The 12,141-nt window shown below is 35.9% G+C and overlaps 1 protein-coding gene across 2 annotated transcripts; it reads left to right on the top strand.

Annotated features, from left to right (window-relative positions):
• The first annotated feature begins 1,130 nt into the window (after nucleotides 1–1,130).
• Nucleotides 1,131–11,829, top strand: LOC121406467 (monocarboxylate transporter 12-like). Of its 2 annotated transcripts, none has more exons than XM_041597477.1 (5): nucleotides 1,131–1,433; nucleotides 6,233–6,373; nucleotides 6,807–7,090; nucleotides 9,252–9,837; nucleotides 11,361–11,829. In XM_041597477.1, exons 1-5 carry the CDS (start codon nucleotides 1,244–1,246, stop codon nucleotides 11,540–11,542), a joined length of 1,383 nt encoding a protein of 460 aa, XP_041453411.1. In that variant the 5' UTR covers nucleotides 1,131–1,243; the 3' UTR covers nucleotides 11,543–11,829. The 2 variants fall into 2 exon arrangements, with proteins under 2 accessions (XP_041453411.1, XP_041453412.1); XM_041597478.1 differs by lacking the exon at nucleotides 1,131–1,433 and adding an exon at nucleotides 5,544–5,615.
• Nucleotides 11,830–12,141: the final 312 nt, after the last annotated feature.

Genomic DNA, 12,141 nt, shown 5'->3' with positions numbered 1-12,141 from the left:
ATTTGTCTATTTCATTTATGAGTAAGTTATGATAAATGATCGCTAAATCTCGGTTTCGTTTATTCTGGGACGCACTGTATATATATATATTTTGATATATTTTGATTTTGATATTTTGATTTGAAAAAATTCACAGTTTAATGGACGTGTTTGATAAAGAACAAGATATCTATCCAACGAAAGATTATAGCAAATCGAAGCGGGAGTTCTTTTGAGGTTTTGAACTTAAAATGGGACATTCAATTCACCTATTTAATCATGAAAAGTATGGGTTTTTTGCTACAGAGCGCGAAGCGTGAGCTGAAAATTTTTGAATTCCAATCTGAAAAGCGGACATTCTGAGCACGATTTTTAATAAAATACGAGTTGTGTATCTCAATCTCGCTTGCTGGTTTATGTGTAACATATTACAATCTTATTTTATTTTTGCACATGCGGAATTATTGGGGGGGGGGGGGCAAAACGATATGTTTGCCCCCCCCAATATTTTCATTGGTTGGGCGATCGTCCCCCTCCCCAGGATCGACGCCTCTTGCGACGATGTCATTGAAGATAGAATCATCTTTGCGGTTTAAGACTGTTTTCGGAATGAATCAGCGTATAGTGCTAAAACAACAATATAGTTTTGGTATCAAGATTTTTTTTCATAACGTCAGCATGAGCACGTCCTGGTCGTAACTACTTGTTCGTAGGACGTAAACTCTGTAGGGCACGAGTATTACAGACCCCCATTCATTCACGTGTTACATCATAGCTCATCAAAATATCATTAAAAATCAATCCCTCGATAGATTTTGCTTTAATTCACTGACATTAGTCACAATTAATTAATTAACAGTACATTAAGACTTGAAATGTTAATCAGGTACTTGCCTAGCTCAATCAATAGTTTAAATGGCCTGAAATAAGATTAACCATAATTTTGGCCAGTTCATTGCCAGAAAAAACAGAACTGCATTGTGGGTATATAATAATTGAAATGAAATTTTTAAAAATGCAGTCTAGCCTCCCCAAACGCCTTAATTATGAAAGAGTATGAACGTAGCATTACCTCTATCGTTTTTCTTTTGATATACAAACATTTGATCTATTTTTAATGAATTATTTTAATCAATAAGGCCATGTGATCTTTACTTAAACCCGTCCGGCATGCTTTGCGCGCAGATGAATTACTCTCGTGTGCCCTCTAGCACCCATCTCGTTGTCGACCGTCGTATGTAGTTGCATCCATTTCTCTTGTGCGATGGCGCCGTTTGCCCGAAGCTCTTACGATTGGTTACTCCTGATTGCGATCGGTGTTGTTGTTTATTTGGAGCTTGGAATTCTAAAATCGTTTGGTATTTTCATCAACGACGTCTCATCGAGCCTCAATGTATCCACTGGATTGGTGGGTACAGCCGTAGGTCTGTCGCATGGAATCTCGATGTCTTTGGGTAAGAAGCATAGGCGGCGGAGTAGAGGATTATCTTTTGTGTTTGGGGGACGCAACAATAGCCGTCCCCCCTAAACACAAAAGATAATCCTCCGCTCCGCCGCCAATGGTAAGAAGCACAATCTGGCCTTCCCATTCTGTAACTTTAAACGGGAACTTTCCAATTCTGAACAATGAAGTATACCTAGTTCCCACTATAGTGCTTTTTGCCACGATTGAAATGGTGGTCTTAATCATGGAGTAATCGTGGTGATCTCGTATCGAGTGTTTGGAAATTGCGATATTGCAATTTAACTCAGGCTCTATGTATGATAAAGATTGTAATGTTTTACCATTCCCTCTTATTTTACAGCGCCACTTCAAATTCAGATTGTTACATTTCATTCAAATTAAGAAATGATTTTAATTGGATAACAGGCAGAATTCGGAATTGGGTGGGGAGGGTTGTTGGGTTTTCAGGCACCAACGTGAACTCTGAAAATCGCTACGTGGCCACTGACAAGGGCGCGAAACCCTTCGATTTTGAGAATTAAAACCATTATTGCATCGAATCGAATTATGCGAGGAAGCGGAACGACCAAACCTGCTAGTTTTTATGCATTTTCTCTCAAATGTGGGGGGGGGGGGTGGTAAAAAATAAAATGTCACTCCTTTTCTTTATTTTTGCGCCTTTTCAAAATTGACGTGCCGTCTGGGGTACTCCACTGTCGTATCATCATGTTTTTTATATATTAAACATTTGGTGCAGGATAAGATTTTTTTAAATTTCGTATGATGTGAAGTTAAAGGAAGATGTATGGCCTGTATTATAATTTTTATACATGTATTACCATTATTATTATTATTAGGCTATTGTAACGTAAGTTAATTTATTTAGTATGTGGAACCTTTACGACAAGGCGTCAAACTCTCTTATAAACTTTCATTCTTGCGAAGAATGATATAAATTGAGATATAAATTGTTGGCTTTCTTTCCAGTTAGGTTTTGAGGGTGTTGTTACATTTGTGTACAAACTGCACTACTATACCAGCCTACTCTAAATATTATTTTTATTATTAATAACCTTAAATTACGAAAATGTAATGCGAAACCAATAAACTTGCAACGGGTCATCCTTGACACTATAACGACTTTTGAAGTAGGCTTTTCATAACGCAAGGTACAGTGCGTATCAAAAAAAGTTTACATTCAGAAAAAATCCTGTAAAATTATACGATTTGTAATATCCTGAAGATTTGTCCACATTTTAACATTGGTACAGATCCATTTAAGTAAATGACGATATAACTGTCAAAAACTATTTCCGCTTGAGTAAGCACCACTTGCTTTTGAAAAGCTAGTGAAAAAATTATTTGTGCAGAACTTTGAAATAGTTATGCAAATAACAATAAACCTTAATCATGAAGAACACGTGGAATTTAGCTAGTAAAATTAATTTGAAGATATCTTTTACCTTCTTCTATCTGGTTTCCTTGCCCAAAACACTTCGAAGAGTGCATTGCGCCCTACCCCACTCCCCCCACACACCGAGGCCATCGGGACGATATTTGCTTTACATTGAGCTGTAATATACATGAAATGGCTTAGACTAGATTTTCATTAACTTTCGGTAATCATTGTGAAGCTTGGAAAAAGTGTGGGGAAACAAGTACATATTAAATGAAATGTAAATCCACTTTAAATAATAAAAACTTAGTGGAAAAACGCTGGAGATGTCTGGTATAAACTTTTGTTCAGATTCAGTTAAGTACTCAGATCCAGCAGGCACATAAAGGGTAAAAGTTGTGTGGCAAAAATTGATATTAAATGCTTGAATGTGTCCGTTTTATTTCAATTGACTAAAAGTGCAAAGGAAATGTATGAGAAATTTATCGCAGGGTAAGTTTGAGTTCGCCCTTTCTCTTGACACAGCATGAAAACAAGCATTTCTGCGCAGATTTCTGCGAGCTTTACGAAAATGGAGAGTGCTCACTCAAGTGTAACAATCTTTAAAAACTTACTTTCATTGGATAGATGAGACCCAAACCCAATATTTTGTAAATTTTACACAATGTTGCGTTGAAATAGTCCAATACGCGGTAAATTATACCCAGGAAACATGCATGTTCCCTTCCCTCCCAATATTGGGTAAAATATTATACATACATAATATCTTACATAATATATTTTATCATAGGCCCAAAGTTATGAAATCAACTGCCAATCCTACTACGATAAACTTCATCAACAGAAACAAACAAGCCAACTGGAAACCTACTCCTCTCTCATTAATGATTCAATTATCGTTCACTTCTTTCATTATGATAGACAAATTTCAATGTAAAATATAATGACAGCACGCCATACATAGCAGGATGCAGAATAGCACATTGTTTAAGCCTGTCAATCTAACAACAAGCTGTTTAAACTTTTTTTTTATAATTGTTAATTTTTCTAACAACTTGTTTAAAAAGTTTAAACAGTTGTTTAAAATTTTTGAACAATTGTTGTTAGAGTGATGGCTCAAACAACCTGCTTAAAAGTTTAAACAGCGTTTTACAGTGTATACCAGGTGGCTAGAATGAGCACAGCAATAAACACTCTAGGTATTTGTTGGAATTTCTATTTCAATGCATGATAGCAATGTACTTGGCCAACTGTGAAATACCAGTTGCTCGTGGACGTATTGTTGTTTTTTGTGGATTTAATGAAAAACTCAATCAATTAAAAACTATATGAATAATCAAGTCATCAAAGTTGGTGCTTATCTCATCATGCACTTTAGTACAAATGACCTTCTTCCGATCCTGCGCAAAATGACCACGATCTGGCTAATACTGTAAAGTGTTCAGGAGAATTTCAATCTCTTTTCAATTTCTATTTTGTTCGATTATCATATTGTTTATGATGCTAGCAGTAAATTATTATCATTCCTATCGTACATAAAAAAGGGTTATGGGTCCCTTTATGCATGTATGATCATGTAAGTAACGAGGAAAAAGGCAAAAGAACCCAATCATGTGTTACCTGACTACATAAGGATGATAATGGAATATTATAATTGAACTGATATGTACCCACTACTGAATTACAGCAATAATGCCCTATATTCGAAAAATGCAAACTATTGATTATTTTTTAAAGAGCGTTGGGGAGTATAACTACAATAATGAACAGACTCCATCTTTTGTCATACAGGGAGTTTAAAGTTCAGATATATGAATAGACGTATAGATGTTCGGTTAGGTTACGGATTCTATTTTATCTTCATATTCATAACTGTGTGTGTATTTGGGGGTGTTTAAGGCGATGGCTGGCATGGCTGCTGGGGAAGCTATTTCCAAGGTTCGGCGACAGAGGACAAAATAAAAGCACCCGACTATTATCCACTTGTCTCTGATTCTGCACACACTTGGTACCCAATATTTGGTATCCAATATTTTTGTCATGAAAAATTTGCCAAGCAAAAAAAGGTCTTTACTTGGGTATGCCCGACATTTTCTTGTACAAGTTTTTTAATGGCTCATGTGGAGGAGGGTGGGGGGTTGGGACAGGGGACGGATGGATTCGCCATTAATCTAAGCATATGATAACGCAGAACGATTTCCTTCTGATTCGTAATGTACTATATTAAAGATACAACTTGTAAAGAGTCTACCAGAAACGAACCAAAAAATAGGGAAGCTTTTAGCTATGGAAGGAAGCTGGATCCCCTCGTGAATATTTGCAGTACTGGGCAAAAGTCACGAGTATTTGACCGACAGAAAAAAATAAATTGCTTAGAATAACTTACTTTTTTTCATTTTTGACAAATATTTTTGGTCGGACGCAGGCATATCAGGGTATTTTGACCTTTTTTTTTTTGGGGGGGGGGGAGGGGGAGGATGCACTTGCACTTCTCTGACTTGCATTTTTAGCTGTTAGCAATTTTTTTTGGTAGTTATAGTAGTAATGTGAGGTTTGAATATAGATTATAGTTTCATAATGTAAGTGAAACGTATGCTTCTTAAGCATACGCTTTAAAGAACTTAGTTCTTACAAGCGTATGCGAAAAACACCTGTGAAAAAAAATCAAAATTATGATCGATCATCATTTTTCGATGTAGTATCCTGGCATCGTGAAAAGTAGACAGATGCAACAGCCATATGGACCCAAAGGGATTTGAAGATAAAAAAAGATCCATCAACAGGAGATTGCAAACGGTATCTGTCATTGAAACAGATTTTTATAGAAGAATAAATAAATATGATTGCACTACCCGTAGCCACCTTATTCTATTTTAGCAGCAGAAATGTCCATTGAATTTCAACCTCAAACATTTCTTTGTCTGTGTCCAATGTAGTGTGTTTTAGTTTTTTATGCTTCAAAGAAAAATGCACACTGCCGTAGCATTTGGATTTGGATTTATTCTTGGTATAGACCTGTGAGCGATATCACCTCCGATTTTATGAAAAGTCAACTCCGCTCAAACAGCTAGTTGATTTGAATAAGCAGAAACTGGAATTTGTGAATGTGTATATAATTATCTAAATCTCATTGTGAATTTTGAGGGTTGTGACATCTTCAAACTTTCGCTTTAATTTTTCAGAAGATTGTTACAGAGCGACACAGGTGTTTATGCAAAATGACAGAGCCGATGACGTCACATAGTCAATATTCATTTGGCTGATATTTATAAGTGAAATATGAAATATTTCAAATTTCAGAGATGTCATGATATAAAAATACAAAAGAGCTGATGAAGAGATAATTGAATAATTATTTGATAATTAAAAAAAACTCACTCAGAGTATTATTGTTGTTTATTTCCTTGTTGTAGCCATAATTTGCCCATGGTTAATGAAGCGAATGTACATGAGGACGGTTATCATTCCTGGTAGCGTCATGGGTTCCGTTGGAATTATTCTAGGATCTTTCTCTAGAACGGGAATCCAATTTCTACTCTGTCTCATTTTATCAGGTAGGTGGGTAACCCCTCGTTGTGTTGTAATCTAAATTAACCAATCTGATATAGGCCTACTTGTTTGTGTGTATGGGGGGGGGGGGGGGCAACTTGAGGCAGGCGCGGATCAAGAAAATGCTCCCATGGGTGGGAGGGGAGTTTTTAATAGTGAACAATGGAAATTACAGGACCTTGGCATTGCTCTGTTTGGTCAAGAAAATAAACAATATTTTATGTATGTGTTTGTCATTCTAGCTCTTCGTGGAATCCATAAATATCCTTGGAACACCTTGGCCATTATCGAATTCCCAGAAACTTTGAAAACTCTGAAATCCGAAAATGCTCACATAATCAATTTGTACAGTTATCAATTGATCATTGATCTTCTTACATTTTAATCTTCTTTAAGTTTAATCTCACCTGGCTTTGTACCGATACCATCAACTTTTAGGTATAGGCTATGGCTTGGTCATGTTCCCTACGCATGCCAGTCTCCTCGACTACTTCTCCCCAATTTACAAAATTGTGACTGCTGTGACTTTCACCGCTGGGGGCGTCGGAATGATGACACTGCCAGTCCTGGCCGAAGAACTGAGACGGATCTACTCCTGGCGTGGTGCAATGCTTCTATTGGGTGGAATCAGTCTTCACTGTATACCATGTTGCGCCCTCTTCCGACCAAAGACCTATCAATCAACGCCGTCAAATATTGATGAAGTCGTGACCGATTTACCTGTGAGTTTGCTGAATATTATTTTGATCTTATATCATTTATGTTCAAATGAATTAGGAAATTTGGAAATATTGGAGCCATATAAACCCACTTGCTAAAATCATTTTGACATAAAAGTGTCAAATCCGATGGAGCATGAAATTTAGCCAAGATTGCATAATCGAGAACGTCCAATCGCTACTTAATCGTTAAAGGGGAAGTTCACCCTGAAGAAAACTTTGTTGTAAAAATAGCAGAAAAACAGTAAAAATTATTGGTGAAGGTTTGAGGAAAATCCGTTAAAGAGTAAGAAAGTTATTAGAGTTTAAAATTCTGGATTTGTGACGTCATAAACGAGCAGCTGCCCCATGTGTTATGTAATATAAAATGTATGAAATTCAAATTTTGTATGGTTCCTGATGATTTAATTTTATTTTCTTTTCATGATCGGGTGTGAAAAGATTTGTCTATTGATATGCAAAAGTTACAGTGAAAACCATTTTCAATTTTCTGAGAAAATGACATTTCATTGACATTTCATTGAATGCAGAAATAAAAAAAAAAAAAAAAAAATTACCATTCGCTATGTAGGAATGCTGCTCGCATATGACGTCACAAATCAAATAACTGAAATTCTAATAACTTTTTAATTATTTGATGAATTTTTCTCAAACCTTCGGTAATATTTTTTATTATTTTTTTGCTATTTTTACAATAAACTTTTTGTCAGGATGAACTTCCCCTTTAATGGCATAAAAAGACATGATCTTAGTGGCGCGACAGTGGATATCCACTATTTCTGATAATTTTAGTGCCGTGAATACGGAAATCCCTTATTTCATATCTTCGTGGCATGAATGATGAAATCCATCCAATTCAATACAAAAGTCAGTTTGATGAAGCACATTTTCCCTTTAGTCAAAAAGCGCTGCTTACACACTACTCCAAATGTGGCCAACTGAAATAATTCAACCCATCAGCTTAGGCCATGCAAATAATTGTTATCTTACGAAAATAGATATATAATAATGGCTTTCTTAAACTGCATGGTCAACGGAGGAGATCGTCTTTACTGCAGTAGCTTGGTATTCCGAATTTCTGTTACTAAAGTGTCAGTCCGTATCAACTAAAATATGTGTGCAACACATAACTTATAAGAGACTCACTAAAACACTTGCGATTCCAATTAGTAACACAGAATGACCTGATGAGTGAGAAAAAAAACTATCCTAAGTGCTATTTGCGAATGTTACTGAAAAAGCAACCTAATTATATTTTTCAAATTGGGGTGGGAGGGGGGCAAAATCATGAATCAACGTTCCAAAGGCGCTTGATCACACAACTCATCCAAACACACACACACAGAGACCTATATATGTACATATATATATGACTCATGAGAAGGAGACACATGTCTCACCAACAAATTATAATGCGAGCGCGAAGCGCGAGCTTAAATTTGTTCGTATACTGACCCGAAAAAATGAAAAAGGTACCTGTTTAGAACTGTTTGGAATAGCTCAGAGGAGGATACATATCTCACTACTATACGCAAATAATGCAAGTGCCGAGAGCGAGCTGAAATTTCTTAATATTCTGACCTGAAAGTTAAATATTCAAAGCCTTTTTGGTAACAGTGATTAAGATGGGCAACTGAAAGAACAATAGACGCAAGCGCGAAGCGTTCGAGCTGAAAATTTTGATATTTCGATCTGAAAAACAGTTCAGTGGACGATTTTAATAGGGAACAAGATGTATATCCAACTAAATATTATTGCAAATCGAAGCGGGAGTTCTTTGGAGGTTTACCTGAAAACGGGACAATCTATTCACATTTTTAACCATGAAAAGTATGGATTTATTGCTAAAGAAGTGATGTTAGAGCGAAGCGCGAGCTGAAAATTTTTATATTCCACTCTGAAAAAACGGACATTTTGAGCACGATTTTAAATAAAGAACGAATTAGCATTTCAATTTCGCTTGTAGATTTCTGTGTAAAATTCCAATTTTATTTTATTTTTACATATCCGGTAGTGTTTGCCCCATCCTGCCCCCCAGGATCGACGCCTTTGCCTGAAAATCATTGTGTATGAGCCAATACTGACGAATTAGGATGACTTCTGTTCCTTCTGTTATTAAGCACTACTTGTACATTGAGCGATTACATCCGTATTTAAATCTCAGAGTATCCACGAAGGAGACGCTAACGAGAGTGAAGACGATCATGCCTCGAGTACTTCTCATCTCCTCAACTCCCATGGCACCATGGACACGTCTTCGAGCAACGTGATAGAACAACACTCCTCATTCACCGAGCTATTCCAAAGGCACCCTCTTTACCTAGCCATCGTTACCTCTGTCGTTATCACCGGCACAAGCTACTCAGCCTGGGTCATCTTCGTCATCCCCAACGCCGAGGAAAAAGGTTTCCCATCCAGCGATGCCGTCTTCTTCGCTACCATCGGGGGAGCAGCGAACATCCTCGGGCGGTTTTCCCTTGGTTTCTTCTCCTCGAGGAAACTCCTGGAAGACTGGGTGACCTTCTGTCTCCTGCACTTCGTCACCGCCGTGGTCTTCTTCCTCAACACGGTTGCCCACTCCTTTCCTGCGCTCGCTTTCCTTTCGTTTGCAAGTGGCTTCTTATTTGGTGGTCTGATAGTAACCAATGCCTGCCTGCCGCAGTCTTCAGTTCCACCTGATCTGGCTGTTGTAGCATTGTCCCTTCATTACCTGATTGGTATTGGGGAGGTCGGAGGAGGGGCTGTTGTCGGTAAGTGTTGCATTCGTCATTTTTATAATCATAGACGGATCGGGGAGGGGCGGAAAAAATGGAAAATTGAAAAATATAAAAGGAAATAAAAAGATATAGGAGAGGAGAAAATATGAAAAAAAGATAAGAGGAAGAAAATTAAATAAAAAAGGGAAGGGAAATAATAACGCTCCTTTAAATATTCTCTTTTAAAGTCAGTGTGTAAAATATCTTCAGCCCGCGTTTTGCATTCGCACGAATTACTTTAGTTAGAAACGCATCATATCATGATAGTGCTTACTATGTTTCGTTCTTAATTTTTTTATGTCTATATCGCCAGAAAAAGTAAGCACGTGCTTCGCACTCGCATCATTTATTGATATGTCCATCATGTAAATGAAAACACAAACTGCTAAAAATATTCAATTCTCAGGTCTGAATAGGCCTACATGAAATATCCAAAATTTTCAGCTTTGGAATCACGTTTACATTATTTCAGGCCATGAGAAATTTTATCTTGTTAATACGAATAAACTTACGATGAATTTAGAACTTCCGTCTTTTGTAAAGGACTTCCCTTAACAGCCCCCCCCCCATTTACAAAAAAAAGCTTTTAGCCATTGAAGAAAGCTGGATCTGACCCTCTGAATGTTATAATGTTTCATCTTTATTACGATTATTATCTTATTTTTTAATCTGAATATCATCGATATTTTTATCATTGTTGTTGTTGTATGATGGTTGATGTTAATATACTGGGTATTAATGTTTATACAGGTGAATGTATTGATGTAATTATTGTTTGATCGTTTTCGACGATACTGATGTAAAGTTTTAATAAATTGTGGCATTCAATCAAAATGAATTATTGATTTATTCAAGGTTTCTGATGATGGTGATAATAATAATAATACTTAGTAATAATGATAATAATAATGATGATAATAATAATAAAAGTAATGATAATAATAATAATAATAATAATGATCATAATAAAAATGATAATTAATAATGATAATGATAATAATAATGATAATGATAATAATAACAATTATAATAATGATAGTATTAACAGAAATAGCCATGATAATTCAATTACCATCATCTTTATTTATTTCATCACCATAACCAAATGAACATTTACTTGGTACTAAAAAATAAGGAACTATATATACTTGTCTGTTTTTATAAGGGTTTTCCTTCCCCTTTCTTTTCGAGACCTTTATCAATTTGAAGCTCTAAGCTTAAGATGGAGGTCTCCCACATTCCAAAATGTGCTATGTTCATATATGTATTTTTTCTGATATTTGATGTGATAATTTAGAAAAAAAATGATTAGGTACAGATATACTTCAAGTACATTGTTAGAATGTATGTATGTATTATGTTACTCTTTATGTCATTTGCTTATGTTATGCTGAGACAAAATGATAACATTTGTAGATACTTTTGTTATTGGAATGTGGAAATGAATAAATCAAATCAAATATATTTTTATATGAATATTAATTCTAAATATCTTATTTGTTTTTATACGTACCTAGGTATACTCTACGACAAACTTCAGTCTTATAATTTCGCCTTCATCGTTGCTGGACTCATCGATATTGCAGCCATCATAATAATTCTCATCCCAGCTGCTTGTCAAAAGTTATATTCAACTTTTTCCAGTGCGAAACAGTACACAAATGTAGATAGAGGAATTGACAAAAATGATCATAAATGATCTTCCGCGATCATTTCTAGCTGTTTCGAACACGCCATCAGTATTATAAGTATATCATTTCTGCATCAGCAGATTTGTCCCTGGAACGGGTGATCCATTCCGCCAGGTTATAGTATCCGCCACATTCACCGCACTTTTCGTATGCCTACCTGGTCCAGTCAATCCCCTCCTATCGGGATACATGCATCGCTCATCACGCTCATACCATCTTAGAATTAAAGATCAAGTCCACCTCAGAAAAATGTTGATTTCAATCAATAGACAAAAATCAGACAAGCGCAATGCTGAGCATTTCATCAAAATCGGATGTAAAATAAGAAAGTTATGACATTAAAAAGTCGAGCCAGTTACATCCAAATGAGAGAGTCGATGATGTCACTCACTCACTATTTCTTTTGTTTTTTATTGTTTAAATCATACAATATTTCAATTTTTATGAATTTGGCGATTAGGACCTCCTTGCCTGAAGCACAAAATGTTAAAATGATGGAATTCCACGTGTTCAGGGAGGAATGAAACTTCGTTTCACATGACAATGACAAGAAAATAAAAAATTTCATATTTCCTATAGGCCTAATAAAATACAAAAGAAATAGTGA

Source organism: Lytechinus variegatus, chromosome 1 (assembly GCF_018143015.1).
Source record: "Lytechinus variegatus isolate NC3 chromosome 1, Lvar_3.0, whole genome shotgun sequence".
Lineage (NCBI taxonomy): Eukaryota > Metazoa > Echinodermata > Echinoidea > Temnopleuroida > Toxopneustidae > Lytechinus > Lytechinus variegatus.
The sequence above is the reverse complement of the archived record's forward strand: the minus strand, read 5'-3'. Positions and strand labels throughout refer to the sequence as shown.